Here is a 19,106-nt window from a genome sequence, read left to right as displayed (position 1 = left end):
ATTTAGCAAAATGTGTTGTGTCCTTTTATACTGATAATTTAAACAGTAAATAGCTCTAAACATCAACTCCTGGTTCTGAGAATGAAACCTTTAGTTTTACCTGTGAAGAGTATATTTATTGTTAAAAAGAATAATCCAACATAAAGATCAGAAAGCTGTCTATATAAGAAAATCAAGCCATTTTGAAGCTGGAAAATGAGGGGAATCCAAAGCTATGGACATTGTCCATATGAAAACGTTTGTTAAAAATATGTGACATATATGCTGCAAAAGCCACATATACAAATTACATAATATTAGTGTATCATATGTCATATCATCACATATCAATCATATGTCATATTTGACCTACAGTACATACCATATAAAGCCTTATAGATTTTCATGATGTAAAAACATAGGGAAAATAATGCTAATTTAATATGAATTTCCACTATATGTCTTAAGATATGTATAAAACACTCACACACTTGCTCTGATCTTGTCCTAAGAGGAGCCCCACATATATCAGTCATGTACTGTTTAATTATATATTTACAACCTTAGATGGAACACAGCATTTAAAGTACAAAAATATTTAATAGTGTATTCTACCAGATACAGTTGCATATTCCTTGTGGCACTGTACTAAGCTCAGTATGAGTTGATGTCACATATTGTATACAAACATGACTTTGTCAGACATATTCCAGCCAATTTTTAACTCCTCAGAATTTTAGATCCCAGCTCCAGAATTATTGTTCATTTACAATAATATGTTCTGATTTGCTCACAAACAACAGGCCCAGATTGTTCACAATTAATGTAAATTAATGTCTAAAGGGGGATGCTGCTTAATTTCCTGTTTTCCTGTGGAAACTTGCCCACAGGTGTACAGCATGCTGCAAATGTTAGTTGGTGAATCCGCTGGATGAGTTGCACTGACACTCATCCAATATTTTTAATTTATTTTATTTTTTTCCACACCATTCTGTGTGAGAAATCCTAGTAGATCAGTAATTTCTGAATTGCCCAAAAAAGCCTATCTAGCACAACATCTGTCACAAAGTTACAGCGATCACAATTCCATCTTCATACACATACAGGTGCATCTCAAATTAGAAAAGTTCATTTATTTCAGTAATTCAACTAAAATAGTGAAACTATTGTATTATATAAATTCAGTACACACAAACTGAAGTAATTTAATTGTGATGATTTTGGCTCACATTTAAAAAATCCAACATATTCATTATCTCAAAACATTAGAATATGGTGAGATGCCAGTCCGCTAATCAAATCAAAACACCTGGAAAGGTTTCATGAGCCATCAAAATGGTCTCACAATTTGATTCACTAGGCTACACAATAATGGGGAAGACTGCTGATCTGACAGTTGTCCAGAAGACAATCATAAGTACTGTAGGGTAAGCCACAATCATTCATTGCCAAAGAAGCTGGCTGTTCAGAGTGCTGTATCCAAGCATGTTAACAGAAAGTTGAGTGGAAGGAAAAAATGTGGAAGAAAAAGACCACCAACTGAGAGAAGCGAAAAGCAAAATCAATTCAAGAATTTAGTGCCCAGAATTTTTTTCCACCAAAAAGAACCGGGTGCTGGTTCAGAGCTAGTTCTGGTGTTGGTTCAAAGTGTTGGCGAACTTTCTAAGAACCAGTTTGCCTTCCATTGGTTAGAGAGCCATCACAGAGCTGAGTCTGATGTCACTGTATACGTGTCATGTTTCCCAGCAACGTTAGTGCAGCAGCAGCAAACACAAACACAACATCAACAATGGCGGATGTTGCTTTACTGTTAATGTTCATGGCTTTGTGAACCTACATTGGCATCCAAACACGGTGAATCTAACGTGTACATGCAGCTCCATGTAATTTGTATAAACGGAGGTTGTAATCAAGAAAGTACATAACATTATTCATATACAGTACATATCCTTAACACAGAAAAATTTAGCCTTAGCATGTAGCAACCTACTATCATGTGTGCTGATAATTGATCATATTGCAGTAAAGTAAAAGTGTATTAAACATTAGTATACTTAAGGTACATTATCAAATGCGTTAACAGTAACCCCGCCCATAGCCCCGCCCACAGCCACCAGACGCAAGCGGTTCTTAAGTCTAGACCAGCAGCATTTTGGTGAACCACTTTTCCTGGTTCAGAGCCGGTGCTTTGGCTGTCGAAAAAGAAAGAACCGGTTCTAAATTAGGGTCTGTCTCCGAACCAGCACTCAAACTGCCTCGGTGGAAAAGGGGCAGGTGAACTTTACAAGGAATGGACTGAGGCTGGGGTCAAGTCATCAAGAGCCACCCCACACAGACGTGTCAAGGAATTTGGCTACACTTGTCGTGTTCCTCTTGTTAAGCCACTCCTGAACCACAGACAATGGCAGTGGCATCTTAGCTGGGTTAAGGAGAAGATAAACTGGACTGTTGCCCAGTGGTCCAAAGTCCTCTTTTCAAATGAGAGCAAGTTTTGCATTTCATTTGGAAACCAAGGTCCTAGAGTCTGGAGGAAGGGTGGAGAAGCTCATAGCCCAAGTTGCTTGAAGTCCAGTGTTAAGTTTATACAGTCTGTGATGATTTGGGGTCATCTGCCGGTGTTTACCCTTTTATCAAGACATTTTAAAGCACTTCTTGCTTCCTTCTGCCGGCCAGCTTTTTAAAGACGCTGATTTCATTTTCCAGCAAGATTTGGTTAAAAGTTGATTAAATGACAATAGTGTTGGAGTGCTTGACTGGCCAGCAAACTCACCAGACCTGAAATCCATAGAGAGTCTATGGGGTATTGTCAAGAGGAAAATAAGAAACAAGATACTAAAAAATGCAGATGAGCTGAAGGCCACTGACAAAGAAACCTAGGCTTCCATATATAGATATACCACCTCAGCAGTGCCACACAGATTGATCACCTCCATGCCATGCTGAATTGATGCAGTAATTAAAGCAAAAGGAGCCCATACCACGTACATATACAGTAAATTAACATACTTTCCAGAAGGCCAACAATTCACTAAAAAAAATTTTATTGGTCTTATGAAGTATTCTAATTTTTTGAAATAGTGAATTGGTGGGCTTTTATTAAATGTGAGTTGGTATAGGTATAGATTTGTTCCATTCTCATGTCAGTGAATGGAGAATGAGCTAAACTTACAGAGGATACAGGATGTCTACATAAACTGCAGGATGTGAAAAAAGAGCAAAACTGTCAGATCTTTCTCCTTTGAAGAATATAGCAAACAAATAATATTAATTTAAAAAAAGAAACAATAAGCTTGTTGCACAAATGTTCACATGTCTTAACTAATACTAAGTTCAAATATATTTACAGTTTTGCTTGAGATACAGCACTGTTTTATTTAGTTAGGAATCTACCAACTAAGCATATCTTGAGCTAAATTACTTTATCTATCAAATTGTGAGGAAATGTCCTGTACATAGCCCTGAGAGAGAATAAAGCATATCAGGTATGCTTGTGATCATCTACTAATTAAGATCAATGTGCAGACACCGGCAAGACTAGCTAACTAAAAGGGAGAGCCAACCACTCCATCATCAGCAAACCTGAGTGAACGTGAGAGTAGAGGGGTGACAGCACCCAATCCTCCATTAAAATCACTTTTACTAAAACACTTTATAATCATGAACCCTCCAGATCTGCTTCTTTACCTAAAAAAAACTACTCATAAAAAGCTTGACTAAATAAATGTGTTCAGACATTTTCCAAGTCACAAACACTAACTGGAAAGCTGTTCCATAACTTTTATAGCTTTAATCAAAAAAGCTCAGGTTCTGCAGTATAAGACCATAAAGTGTTTTATAGGTCTCCGATGTTTGCATTATCACAGCTTCCAAAAGTCTCCATGGTGTTTTCCCCATTCTAATTATTGTGTGGGCCCAAGCCTCACTGCATTTTAGACTAATTAGGAGAAGGGCTGTTCTAACAGCAAAAATAAAATTCAGTATGTTCTAATGGGATAATGAGCTACAGCAATGTGCACTGGAAGATCAGGTAAACCACAAATCTCCAGTTTAAAAAAGGATCAATTTTGGTTCATGACAAAACCATGAGTATTACTGAATATGGTGCTGTTTGACTTTGTGTATCTCCCTGGGTGAGTCTTGTCTTGCAGACTGACATGTTGTGTTTATGTGTTTCACAAAAACAGAATCAGAATGTGAGGCCTGTACAAAAAAGTCCAAAATTAACAAGCAGGTATGAAGTGTCTGTTCAGTACTGAGTTGAGGTGTACATGAGATATTAAAATATTACACTTGTGTGTATGTGTATACACACAGTGTGAGCAATATGGGTATTTGCTGATTTAGAGTCATGGGTAGTTGGAGGAAAATACCATGAAAGCTCTCATTATGAAGCCTTTACTCAATGTTTTCCCACCCTGTCCACTGTAACTCTTTTTTGTAAGCCACTGCTCTTGCATCTAATTAGCTCCTCTTGTAACTGCACTTTCCCCACTACTGTTACTTTTCTTTTCTGTTGACACTACTGTTACTTTTCTTTTCTGCTATTGGTCTTGGCTTTATCGAAGGGTGTGAGTAAAATTCATGCACTTTTTGTGCATTCTGAATGTATGCAATTTATGCAGGGGGATGCAGAGGTTGTGAAACTAAACCCTACATTTGTGCCATTAATTGTATTGTTCCTCTTGAGCTAGGAACATTATATTCCCTGATCTATATTACCAGATCAGCAAAGGGTGAATTCCTTATGCCCAGTGCACACTTGGGCTTGGGCTAAACCACATTTGGGAAAACCAATGACAAAACAGCAATTATCACACTGGATAGTGTTAGTGATTTCCCTGGCCTATTCCAGAAAGGGTCTTACAGCTCTGCCTGGTTTACATGCACACTCAATAAGGGGGATGTCAAGTTAGTGGGCTCTCTTTAAATGGGTCACAATACAATATGAGTTGGTCTTCCCTGCACACCTTTGCAAGATTTTATAAACCAGATTTTACAGCGCAAGTCACAAGCACATGCTGTACTAAGTGTAGGATCTTGAGTTCTCACTCATCCAGCCTTGGATCTTTGTCATGAATTGGTTTGTCAGACGAGTTCAATGCTTGAAAGAGATCTCTGATAGCATTAAGTGAGGTGTCTCACCAGATCTAGGGCTGAAACAATTCCTCAAGTAACTTGAGAATTTTGAGTACATAAAATTAATTTGTTTAGTCCATTTACAGTAACTAAACATGGTGCACTGCATTTCCCCATGTACCATTATTACTGACCCACAACCCACTAAACTCTGGACATGTGACGTAAACACAGACACTGCAAAATGAACAACAGAGAAAGGGGAGAAAGCGGCAAGGGGCGAGGAGAAGATTCAGGCGAAAGAAAACTGCAAAGTTTTCAAAGTTTTCGATAATTTCAAAATAAAACTCTGTACAGTGTGTTTTCTGAACTGGCATACCACAACAGTACAAGATCAATGTTTCAACACTCAATCCTCGCATCAAATCCACAGAGTTCTCCTTTAGCCTAAATCATTATGGTTGCTAGGTGAAATGAAGGCCCGTAAAAATGTATGTTGGTTGTGGCTATATGTAGTGACTATTTAAGACCCTAAATCATTCTTATCATTCAAATCATTCAATCATTCATAACTAAATGGCTAGTTATGATGTCCTCAAATTCACGTTTTGTGAAAGCCAAAGCGTTATTCATGTTCATAATCTCACACTTTCAGTTTCACACACACACACACACACACACACACACACACACACACACACACACACACACACACACACACACACAATGCCCCTTGAAGAGAGACACGCACCTGCAAATATTGCAGAGTGGCTTGAAGGTATTATTGACAAATTTAACATTCCACAAGAGAATGCAATGTGGCAGTTAAATGCACTAAATAGGTTTAGTGTTCCTAACCAGTTCACCTCTTTGCTGTGTAAAGCGGAAGAGGTGTGCTTGTTTTGAATGACTTCCTAGACACAAGCTTCACGTCTGCCAGCCAATAGGGACTGGCGTAATGCGCTAGGGCTTCTGAGGAAAGCGCGTAAGGGTCGCATCCCATTGTGAGCGTCCCATAGTGAGAGACAGCTCACTTAATGCGTAACCTGTAGATTTCTGGATCTCTTTACAGTCACATCATTTGGTTCAGTTTCTAAATATGACTTACAAATGGCTCGGTCGAATCTTGAAGTTCAGATAAAAGAGCTGATTTGTACACGCATTCGAATACGCAACCTTTGCGGGTTTTTTTTCTTTCTTTTTTTTTTTTTTTTCGCGTAACAATTAAACCTAAGCTGCAGTCAGCGTTTGGGTCCCGACTGAAGACGATCACCTACAGCGCGATTTGTTCGTTTTTTTTGGCGATTCGGGCAAAGTTCAATGTTTTGCCTTTTTACATAGTCAAAGTCCTTTACTTCCTGAATTTTTAGCTATTCATTTGTACTTTTCGACCGAGAAAACAGTAATTTACTACAAAATAGTCATGGAGCCAGCAGCAGCTGAAAAAGTGAAGAAAGTGTTATATGTTATTTACGTGTTAGTTACTTTAGACGTAACGTGTCTCTTCCTCCAGCTTTCAATAACACCGGTAAGTCTAGTAAGATTTTAACACCGATAATAAAATAATCTGCACAGAAATAAATGCAGGCTGTTATTGTACACAGGAAATCTCGCCTATTTCTGTTGTTGTCCATGTAACTTTGTTTTATCTTTGTTCGATGCTGAGATTTTTAAAACTTTGTTTTATGCTGCATTTCTTTATCGATACTTTCATGCGCGTTCATGTGACACTTACGGAATGTCCGGAAACGTTTCTCACAAACGTGTACAATACAGTCTGCTGTAGCAAAGCAGAACATCCACACTACTGTAGCCAATAAATAAAACACATGCTCAATCAACCAACAATCGCCACGGAGGGAAGGGCCGCTTAACATGTACAATGCTAAACTATAATCACATAACACTGATTTTACACTTCGTACAGGAAAGAATCATGAAAGTTATGACAGACTGAGCTGTTATTTGCTAGCTGACATTTACTAATCAAATGTTAACTGAAGTAACATAAGTAGTTGATAGCAACTAAATTACTAACATAGTTAAAAATATGTTGGTCAAAATTTACACACAGCATTATATATACACACGTTATATATATATATATATATATATATATATATGTATATATGTATGTATATATGTATGTATATATATATATATATATATACATATATGTATATGTATATATATATATATATATATATATATATATATATTTATATATACACATATATGTATATGTATGTATATATATATATATATATATATATATATATACATACATATATACATATATATATATATCAAATATCATTTTCTTCATTTGACTCCTGAAGCCATAGTCCATAAATAAAGTAATGTATCTACTTGCCAAAAGCTGTCATTCAGAACAGATGTACAAACGATTGTCCAGAACATCAGAGGTATCATTGATATATCTGGCAACCTACTGAAATGGTCAAGCTGTTCCATTCTTTTTATGATACTTTTCCTGGCTATTACTGCAGATCCTTTCAGCGGTTGTTTGTTTTTGTGGCATTCTCTGTTCAGTCTCTCCTTCAGGTGGTGAAATTTTCAGTTAGTTTAAGGTCTGATAAAGACCTATCATGTTTTTTCTCCTGATGAAGTCCTTTGTTGTGTTGGAAGTACACATGATTATGGAGTAATAAAATATGCCTCACTATTTTACACAGTATATCTATTGTATCCACAGGGTTCTACTATTGATGCTATCCTGGTGTGATTTAATTTTCTGCTGCAGCCCATACTATAAAATGTGATGCATTGTTTCATTAATGAGACATTTTATTTAGGTTTTTCTTTTTTTTCTTTTATTTATTACCCACTAGCTCTTCTCTATTATGCCCAACTACCTTTTTTTCTGGTGTTTGGACTAATAAATTATTAAATAATATAAATGAAACTAATATTAAAATTAAAGATGTATAAGGAGAATCTTTAAAATGGTGTTAGTTCTGTAAATTTGCTGACCCAAATCATTAATACAGCACATGTAAATGTGGAGCTTTAGGAGGAGGCCTGATGATGGTATCATTGATTAAGTTGTAATTTAGCTTTGAAACATTTTTTACTCTGTTTTTTCTTTTTCAAATGGAAGTATTTGGCAAGAAGGCTGGGGTTTGACACACTCTGGTTTGGGTACCTACAGACAACTGTAGGAGTGATACAGCTTCTGGGGGGTCCTCTATTTGGAAGGTGAGCTGCAACATTGTATTTCCAAGTTAAAAACTAAAAGGATAAATATCAGTGAATCACTGATGTACTTATGATAATGTGTTTTGTTGTTGTTGTTGTTTTGTTTTTTTAGGTTTGCAGATATTTTTGGAGCACGTGCAGCACTTTCCCTGTCCTGCTTTGCATCAGTCATTTACTTTTTGTTGCTAGCAGCAGCAGACAGTGCTTTGCTACTTTTTCTGCACAAACTACCTGCTGTGTTCATGCATGCCTTGCCAGGTTAGACTTAATATTATACGTACATACAGCTTATCATGCATAAAATGCTAGTTGCATTTATCACTCTTGATTTCTCTAACCCAGTGAAACAATTGTGTGTCTTGCGTGTTTTTGCCCAGGATCACAGATGGTTGTCACAGACCTGTCTGAGAACAACAAGCGAGCAGATGCCCTGGCAAAGCTTGGTCTCTGTTTTGGTATTGGCATGATCACAGGGTCATCATTAGGAGGAACCTTGAGCACGCACTTTGGGTATCTTTATTTGAATTACATAAAATTACACTCACTGTCCATTTATTTATCAACATATGTATATATATAGTACATTGAATAGTATATTGTATAGTGTATATAGTATATAGTATACATATATTGAATATAGATGAATTAAATTTATTTGTATAGCATTTGTAACAATTCACATTGTCTCAAGTATAGAAACAGAATAAAAATTAAAAATAAAACTTTTCAAATGAAGACACTATATATCTCTAAAAGTTATCCCTAATAAGCAAGCGGATGCAAGAAAAAGGCAAGGAAAATCTCCCCAAGATGATTTGAGGAAGAAACCTTGAGAGGAACCAGGCTCAGAACCCATCCTCTCATCCTTTGGGTGAAAATGGACAGTAAATAATGTCCTATCTACAATAGTTTATAGTTAAGTGGAATTAAGCAACCAAGCGCTCCTGAGGAACTAAATGGTGAGCATAATTTCTGAGTTCATTGTAGACTTGATATTAATTCCTTACTGCCGAAGTCTATAATTTCTGAGTTCATTGTAGACTTGACATTAATTCCTTACTGCCGAAGTCTATAATTTCTGAGTTCATTGTAGACTTGACATTAATTCCTTTCTGCCGAAGTCTTCAAATGTTTGCTGATGATGACCCAACCAAAACCTTATTGATGCAATAGTAGGTCAAAGATGATGTGATAGTCTTCAAGTGGTTCTGTCCACAGCAATCTAATGAGTCAAGGTCGGTCCATGCAGATCCATCCTAAGCAGAGTGCACACCAGGTGACGAGATTGCAACCGGGGTAGGGCATCAGGATTGATGAAATAGGTCCATTTGTGCAGTTAACCAGTCAGCTAATCATGTGGCATCAGCACAATGCATATACAGAGCAAGAGCTTCAGTTAATGTTTACATAAAACATCAGAATGGGGAAAAGGGATCTCTGTTTATGGTGCGGTGATTAGTGCCATGTGCTGAATAAATTAGAATAACAGTCTGGAATCTTTAAAAGGAGAGTGTGGCTTGAAATCATTCTTCTGTTAACCATGGCTACCTGCAAGGAAACATTTGCTTGTCATCATTCCTTTGCACAAAAAGGCATTCACAGGCAAATATATGCTGCTAGTAAGAATGCACCTAAATCAACTATTTATCAGATCATCAAGAACTAAAAGGAGAGAGGTTCAATTGTTGTGAAGAAGGCTTCAGGGCACCGATGAAAGTTCAGCAAACACCAGGACCACCTAAAGACATTTTCTCTGATAGATCCCATTTCTGATTTTTTGGGGGGACCTGAAAAAACCTTTAACCATCAGTCCTGCAATGCCAACAGTAAAGCATTCTGAGACCATTCATGTGTGGACTATTCATGTCACTCTATTTTGCCTCGGAACACATTCTCCGAGAACTTCCCCCAACCATCCAAGAACATTTTGGTGACAAACAATGCCTTTTGCACCATGCTGAGCACATTGCCATAAGGCAGAAGTGATAACTAAGTGTCTCTGGGAACAAAACATAGAAATTTTAGGTCCATGGTCAGGAATCTCCACAGACCTTAATCCCTTACTCAATTTGTACACAGTAATACACAGACCTTAATTTGTGGTCAATACTAAAGAGGTAGTTGGACAAACAAAAATCCACAAATTCTTACAGACTCCAAGCATTGATTATGCAAGAATGGGCTGCCATTAGTTAGGATGTGAACCCAGATGTTAACTAACAGCATGCCAGGGCAAATTGAAGAGGTCTTGGAAAAGAATGGTTTTGACTCTGCATAAACTTAATGTAATTGTCAATAAAAGCCTTTGACTCTTATGACATGCTGAATTATAATTCAGTATACCATAGTAACATCTGACAAAAGATCTATAGTATACTGAATTATAATTCAGTATACCATAGTAACATCTGACAAAAGATCTATAGACCCTGAAGCAGACGACTTCTCAAAACCTTTGGCCACAGTTCAAATCAAATCAAATTTTATTTGTCACATGCATACAGAGTATGACATGCAGTGAAATGCTTTTTGCATCTGTACACAGAATTGTGTGGAAAAAACTGTGAAGCACTGATCTCAGTTTACAGGAAATCTATAGTATCTCAAATAAATATTCTTTACAATCAATGTGAACAGAAAAGCATTTCAGAACCCGCTACGCTTCATTGAGGTGCAGTGCTTCAATTTGAGAAGCCAATTTTTAGTATCATGGGCACAGTTTCCCTGATACTGGACAGTCAATTGGGAAAAGACAAGGCTTATTTATTTATTTATTTGTTTGTTTATTTGTTTGTTTATTTATTTGTTTATTTATTATCAATCTTCAGCTGCTTGTTTTGAACTATCATGGTCTCAGGTTTTTGTTTGACAGAACTAGAAGTCACTGTGGTATTGTGCTTTATTTTTATGAGCATTCTCACTTTAGTTTGATATAGCATGATCTTGCTTGCATGCATTGTAGGGAATTGTGTTGGCTGCCTGAAGAGGTTCAGAAATGTGTGATTCACTTTGATGCGACTTGTGATTACACAGAAGAACCACTTTTGACACTTTGCAAGTGAAAAATGTAGCAAGAAACATGCACTTTGGTGGAATTGAGTGGAATCCTGTCTTGCTGTATATAGGACCCTATATGGTAAATGTTGATAAGGCATAACAAAATAGGAAAGTATAACAATTAAGCAAATTTTTGCTTAATAAAAAAAAGTACAAAATTTGTTATCTGAATGATTTGTCCATTTATCCATGCAGGCCACTCGGGTGCTTGTTCAGCCCGTATTGTTTTGAAACTGCAGTACTGCAACATTCTCCTAGTAGGAGCCATTGAACATCTGCAAATGCTTCAGAATGCAGCTACCTGACTTTCAATCTTATAAAGATCATCCACATAATCTTATTACTACACTCTCTACTGGCCTCTGCTGGCTTCAGGTATCTGCCTGCATCAGATTTAAAACACTTGTGCTTGCCTAGAAAGTCAATAACAGACTAGCACCCACTTACCTCAAAGCACTTATCACACCCTACATTGCACAATGCTTTCTTTAATCCTCCAGCACTGCTTTACCTCCCCCACCATCTCTCCGGGTATAAGGAATCAATAATAAATCAAGACTCTTCTCTGTTCTGGCACCTAGGTGTTGGAATGAACTTTCCCGATATATCTGAACAGCTAAGTCAAAGCAAACTACCTCTTAGTGAAATATTTAAACTAGCACTTGCTGTCTGCATGCTTTTCCTGCTGTATTACCTGCCAACAGAGTTTTATCTGATGATAATCTGTCTGTGACCTAGTGAAACATTATCAATTGTGTACATTAACAATTGTGTGCTTTGAGATTTCAAAGCACTACTGTAAGTCACTCTGGATAAGGGCATGTGTACAGTGCTGTAAATGTGGGATAACACTGCCAAGTTGTCAAGATGGGTGCTCTCAAAAGGTCTGAAATGTGGTGTCAGTTATGTATCATCTAATATATAAATCATGACTAAGGAGCAGGTACCGCTCCTCCAGTTAGGCTTGTTAGCAAAGCCCTAACTTTGCATTTTATGGCCTTGGTTTTTAAATTAGTTTTATGGCCTTAATTCATCATTTATTTTAAACTTTATAAGATTGAACTTGATTACACTGGAGAGTGTACAGATAATTTGTGTAGAACTACTGAGTAATTATGAATAACTATTCACTATGAAAAAACTGCCCTGCTTTGAAAGAATGATTTGTCCATTTATCCATGCAGGCCACTCGGGCCTGCATGGATAACGAGCCATGTCAAACATCCCCTTTATTTTCAAGATCCTAAAGGTTGTAGCACAGCAGTTACTCTTAAACCTACATAGGAAAAACATTTATGAAATGAATCAGATAGGATTTAGGCCTCATTTATAGTACAGAGACAGCACTGGTTAAAGTGCTAAATGACCTACAACTGGCCTCTGATCAGAGTTGTGTCTTCTTGTTGGTGTTGCTTGACCTTTCTGAAGCTTTTGAGCATACTATTCTACTTGAAAGGCTAGTAAATGTAGTTTATGTTAAGGGAACAGACCTTTCCATGCTCAGGTCTTATTTGACTGAGTGTTATCAGTTTGTGTTCCCTTTTGAGTGTGGTTCCTTTCAAGGTTTCTTCCCCATAACATTTCAGAGAGCTTTTCCTTTCCATTGTTGCCTCAGCCTTGCTCATTCCAGATTTCCTTTTAAACTTTGTAATTTTTATTCAGAATTTTTGTATGCCTGTAAAGCTTCTTTGAGACAATATCCATTGTTAAAACTGCTATACAAATAAAATTTAACAGAACACCTTGACCTTATCGGGTAAGTGAGGCATTGTGCCATGCACAGGCTCTAGTCTGTTCAACAGGGTTCTCTGAACTGTCCCTTTAATTAGTTTGTATGGTATTGTCTGTACTTACATGTCAGATGATGAAATCTGTTTCTTTGAAATTATGGACTATAATGTGTGTGTGAAATGCAGGGAGAAGTTTGCAGCATATGTGGCATCTGGAGGAAGTGTTATCAATCTATTGCTGGTGCTGAAATTCATTCCTAAACACACAAAAAAACACAACACAAAAAAGAACAATGACAGTAAGATAGAATTTATTTAATTTTAGAATGTCTTTTTTCATTCACAATGTATTGAATATAATAGCAATTTGCAGTGTTTATAGTTGGCATAACATTTATATTTTTGGCATTTAGTTAAGGTGCCTTTGGCCAAAAGCAGTGGCAGTTTGATGGTACTGGGTCTGAACCACACAACTTTCCATCCAGCAGTCCACTCTACCCATATAGGAACACCATAGCCCACCATTTTATGTGTTAGCCCTAATTTCCTAATTTGGAATGTGGAACTACAATTACAGTGCTTTTTACATACACTAGAACTTATGAACTTAACACTGTTCTCTGTTGAGCATTTTTCATGCGCCTTTCTTTATAATTTTGTGCACCAAGTAGAATATAGCTCAAGAATAATGCTTAAAAATCACTTCAATTTATGTAAAAGCAACAATGTAATTAAAGGTACCATTTTTATCAAATCAATATTGTGTACTAAATATTAGCTTCTGTAAGAGTTGCTATTCTTTAATTGTCTACTCTTAATTGTCTATTCTTGGTAAGTCTACTTGTCACATACATTATGGGAATTGTGCTTAGGAAAACATTTGGCACACACAAGAAGTATGTTTATGTATAAACTAGTTATGTACAAGCATGTGTTTATACATTTTTGTTCCAAACTTCATACAGCTGGCTCTGTGTTTAATTTGGGGGAGATTGTCAGGCTGCTGAGGTTTCCAGGTGTTGCAAAGACTTTCACTGTGAAGATAATCTCAGGACTGCCATCTGGTGAGTGAAATTTTTAAAGCATTACAGTTCTAAAATTGAGTATTTCTTACATTCTGCTTAACTTCCAAGAGGGTCTTGGAGTCAAAGAGTGAGTTTGTTATTAAATACAGGTCATATTACCATCAGGCTTCCCTCAGTATTTTACTTCATGCAAACGCACTCTTTTCCAAATCAGTCCACCTATTTTCCAAATAGTTTCTGTAGCAAATCATGCATTAAACTAGGATATTTTTAAATATTAGACAACCATAAATTCTTAAGTGATACAAAATATTTGGTATCATATACACTCTCTCAGCACTTTATTAGCAACACAATATTAATATTGAGTACCGTTCTTCGGACCAGGCTATTTTTTTCTAGTCTCCAATTCTCCAGTATTGGTGAGTCTATGCCTTTAGCCTCACCATTCTTGGCTGATCTAAGTGGAACCCAACTTGTTCTTCTGCTATTGTAGACTATGATGTTTTTCTGTTGACCAGAACATTAGAGAGCGGTTATCTGAATTACTGTAGCCTTTCTGTCAGCTCTGATCAGTCTGACCATTCTCTCTTGACCTCTCCAAACAACAAGGCATTTCTGTCCACAGAACTGCAACTCAATAGATCTTTTTATGATAATGCAATTCTGATTAAACTCTAGAGATCTGAGTGTGTGGAAATCCTATCCTATTGTGTCTTGAAAAGGGGAATAATCACTTATTCAAGCAAACAACACACAGATGGAGCGTAATGCATTTTCTCTCAGTTTTTCAGTCTGCAGGAGGTCACACAGTAGAGTGAATATCTTTGGATCCCTCACACTCAGAAAAATGGATAGAACTTTCTCTTCAACAATAGCATTTGCATAATACTCAAATCATTCCACTGCTCACTGCATTCATCAAAAGAGCCAATGACTGCTGCCATTTTGTGCCTTTACTCTCGTTTTCCATTAAATTCAGTCACTTATCTGAGTCACTGTCATTTCCACCCTTCCAAGTCAGATGTGGGTTAGCCGTTATCTCTGTCTGGTTTGAACACTATAGCCATAATACACAACACATCCCATCTTGTTTCTGTGTACAGATGCAAACACCCCTTGGGTGTTTTTTTTTTTTTTTCAGGTGTTTTTCAGGTCATGTTCTCCATCATTGTCATGAACTTTTTCCAGCTGCAGGCAGAGCAAAATGGGTACCTTATGGCATACCTTGGTGTGGTGCAAATGGTATGCATATCCATTTATTCAGGATTGATATTCCTAATTGATTTTTTCCCTAAAAGAAAGTTACTTATTTTGACAAACATCTTAAATTAAGTGTGTTTGTATGTGTGTATGTTTGCATGCTACTATGTGTTGTAGGTTATTCAGGGTGCTGTTATTGGTCGTCTCACCACAAGATATTCAGATTACTCATTACTACTGTTTTCAATAGGCCTGAACAGCTTGGTGGGGCTTGCACAGGTACACACCACATCTTCCAAAGCTAAAATATATTAATATTCTTAGGCTTTAGATGGAGACTGGCTTAGGTTCACAGATAAAATGGGTATTAAAAACATTTTACATTTACATTTGCAGACACCCGTTCCAGAGCGACTTACATTTCATACATACGAACAATTGAGGGCTAAAGGCCTTGTTCAAGAGTCCAGCAGTGGCAGTGGACCTGGCATTTAAACTTACAGAGTTCCAATTAGTTATTAAAAATATGTGGCTATATTTCAATAACTGATTTAGCCTTTTATAAAAACTGATATGTTTTTATGATGCCATCATTTCTTCACAAAAGCCCTTTTAGCATCATCCAATAAAAAAACATAACTGATATGTCACTATATATTACAGTGAATATCATCTTTTATATGTTTATTAATATTATTTAACTGATGTTCAACTGAACAACCATGTGCTTTCTATTAAAAGCCATTCAAAACAAAGGAAACATACACCGTAAATTTCTACTACAGTTAGGGACATGTTGTTGTATGTTGGCAAACAGGTGACAGTCAACCCAGACTTTTTGAAATTTCTTTCAAATAAATTTGAACAGAAAAGAAAGAATATAGGACTGGCAAAATAAAGACAGTAAATGAATATTATTTTTTTTTCTTACCTTACATTTGCTACTTTATCTCATTGCTTTACACTTTACAAGTGGTTGCACAAAACTGTCTGTAATTGCATAGGCACACAGCTAAATATTTATTATAGATCAAGGAGATTAAAGCAGTGATTCTTTGACATTTATACACTTAATATTTGGCCTACTTTAAAAACTGAATATGCGCAGGCACTACCGAGGAAATAAGACCCTCAGAAATAGGATAAGAATTTAATAACCTTTAAATCTGATGCTGCAGTGTCAAAAGACCCTGACCAGATTAAAGGCTTGAAATACTTGAGACTAAACAATGACCTAAACCTACTAGCTAACCACTAGCTTCTTTTTTCTTTTTTTTTTTATCATTAATTTATATAAAAATATCTTATTTTTGTATTTTTCAGGCCCTGACCACTAACATATTTCAGTTCTGCTTTGTTGTTATTCCAATGATGCTGTCAATCAGCATCTTCAATGTCATCACAGACAGCATGCTAACAAAGAGTGTCCCAGCATCTGACACAGGTAACACGAACACACCAAACATGCAGGAAGGTTTTATACTTTTAGTTACTTGCATGTATTAAGATTTTATATCTCAGCTGCTATTAAATTATATATTGTGGTCAATATTTGATGTCTGTATAATGTGTATCTTGTTCATGTATTTATGGGTATTTGTAGGGACCATGCTAGGTTTGTGTGCATCTGTGCTGCCTCTAGTGCGCACAATTGGGCCAACCATTGGAGGTTTCCTTTATGAGACATATGGTGTGGCATCTTTTGGATACATTCAGTTTACTGTCAGTGCTATAACCTTTAGCCTGCTGTTCATGTCAAGCACGAAGAGGACCACAACCCATTACAGATGAACCCTGTCTGTAGTTAATATGTATGCAGATTTTCTTTGCACTTCAGGTAAACTGATGTGTATTACTCTTTGTTAAAATTCATGATTAAGCTACCATGTAAATACTATTTGTTAGGACACTGATTTTATCTCCAACTTAATATTTTATTATGTATCTTATTCTACAATGAAAAGAATACATTTTTGTTAAGCATGCAAATGAGTATGAATAAATTATACTGAATCTTTTACAGCTGTGCATATGTTTATACTTTTAGTGACAATTTGGGGGAATCATTTCTACATGTGATTTTTTTTATATTATTGATAAGGCATAGGTTCCTCAACTGCATGGTACAACCATATAATGATTGGTGGTATTGCCTCTATGTGTATTATTCTGTTATTATTATTTAGTGCAAAAATCTGACAAAGGTAGCATTTGTTGAAGGTGAAGTGGAACTGAACCTTGCAACATCTATTATTTGGAATTAACAATCATTATTACAATATCAAAGAGCAATAATCAGTAATGTTTTTCTCATAATATTGCAGCCCTTCCCTGTAATGAATTTTATCATATTTTGTCCTTTTTTATTAGACTTTATAGGCTATACTTATCTCTTCACTATTGTTAATTAGGGAAGACAGCCTAGGTGATGCATTCTGATCCATGAAACATGTTTTTCTTTAATTTGTCACACTTCTGTAGAATGGTAAAACAAATGCTGTCATGCATTTTTAATAGCACAATGACATCTGCTTTAATGTGATGTACACCAAGACAGACTACACCAATTTCTGTACCGATGCTTTAGTTCCTTTAAATGATGGTGGTGGCGGGTTGTTTTGTCGTACCTGGAGGTACCACAAAACAAAAAACAGGCTTTCAGGTAAAAGAACAAGGCTTAGATGAGGATGGTGCAGAAAGTGTTGAAGGTGAGACTGATTAAGAACAAAGCTTTCTACAGAAGGAAGCCAGAGGGCATGCTTTAATAACAATTCAAAGAGAAGTTCTGGCTTGATGCAGATCACTGACTTCAAAGCAAAACAACCATCAGTAGGGACAGTCTGGAAAGATCTAATGAATTTGTTCTTTGTAAATCTGTTCTTCAATAGGTTCTTCAACATGACACCCTCCAACTATTTCCTCCCCACCCTAATTACAATTCTTCCTCAACTGCTGCCCAAAACACTCTCCACAGAGTACCTACAGTGGAGGAAAAATTAATTGATCCCCGGCTGATTTTGTATGTTTTCCCAGTGGCAAAAAACTGTTTATTTTAACAGTGTGAGACAGAATAACAACAACAACAAAAATCTAGAAAAACACATTTCAGAAAAGATATAAATTGATTTGAAAATGAAATAAGTATTTGATAATGAAATAAGTATTTGGTACCCTATCAATCAGCAAGATTTCTGGATTCCAGGCGCCTTTTATGCAGGTAACGTCTTAATATCTTAAGACTTCATTTTTATTTCTCAATTTAGAGATGTTTTTGAATGCTTTAATGCTTTCTGTAGCCAGTTTAAATATGCCTTCAAAATGCAGTTTTGTACAACAGAAAGTAACATTCTTTTGACATTATTTACTTTTCTGGCATGCAGCCCTACCCCAGAAATGTGCGGAAAGAAAGGGACAGATCTAAAAATGAAAGGATAAAATAAAATCAGCCACACAACCAATTATTACATATACAGTTTTTATTTTCTTCTTACTGATGCTTCAATTACAAATACTGGGTATATGCTATCCCTACAGTATATTGGCTGACTCAGTAGTTTCTGGCCCACCTGCTTTCACCACACTCTCTAGTACAAGATCTTGCATCAACTTAAGAACCTGCCCTGACTCAGCAATACAAATGTAATAAACATTTACATTGTCATTTTACATTTACATATAATAAAGAACTTCATTTACAGGAAATATTTTATAGGCCCTTCCAAGGTCTAAGAAAAAAAATCAGGATATTGTGTGCATCTTCCTCAATGGTTTAGAGACTATGTCTGCACTGTGACCTGCTACTGATTTTTTATTAATG

At 36.3% G+C, this 19,106-nt stretch overlaps 2 protein-coding genes across 2 annotated transcripts in view; one reads left to right on the top strand and one right to left on the bottom strand.

The window, feature by feature from the left end:
• Window positions 1–19,106, bottom strand: part of ptpn5 (protein tyrosine phosphatase non-receptor type 5) — a 551,551-nt gene that overhangs the window by 77,937 nt on the left and 454,508 nt on the right. The gene's annotated exons all lie outside the window — the stretch shown is intronic.
• Window positions 6,034–17,436, top strand: slc22a18 (solute carrier family 22 member 18). The gene is made up of 10 exons (XM_060859417.1): window positions 6,034–6,583; window positions 8,177–8,274; window positions 8,387–8,532; window positions 8,652–8,784; window positions 13,248–13,360; window positions 14,027–14,125; window positions 15,231–15,331; window positions 15,467–15,568; window positions 16,613–16,733; window positions 16,893–17,436. The coding sequence occupies exons 1-10, from the start codon at window positions 6,479–6,481 to the stop codon at window positions 17,078–17,080; spliced, it is 1,206 nt and encodes a 401-aa protein (XP_060715400.1). The 5' UTR covers window positions 6,034–6,478; the 3' UTR covers window positions 17,081–17,436.

This window comes from Tachysurus vachellii, chromosome 23 (genome assembly GCF_030014155.1).
Source record: "Tachysurus vachellii isolate PV-2020 chromosome 23, HZAU_Pvac_v1, whole genome shotgun sequence".
Lineage (NCBI taxonomy): Eukaryota > Metazoa > Chordata > Actinopteri > Siluriformes > Bagridae > Tachysurus > Tachysurus vachellii.
Note: the sequence above shows the minus strand (reverse complement) of the source record. Positions and strands in the feature narration are given on the sequence as shown.

Bases quoted from the DNA above. Each gene is read 5' to 3' on its own strand.
- slc22a18 (XM_060859417.1), top strand. From the start codon at position 6,479: ATGGAGCCAGCAGCAGCTGAAAAAGTGAAGAAAGTGTTATATGTTATT. The intron at 6,584-8,176 runs GTAAGTCTAGTA...TTCAAATGGAAG, and splicing joins TCCAGCTTTCAATAACACCG to TATTTGGCAAGAAGGCTGGG. The intron at 8,785-13,247 runs GTATCTTTATTT...TGTGAAATGCAG, and splicing joins ACCTTGAGCACGCACTTTGG to GGAGAAGTTTGCAGCATATG.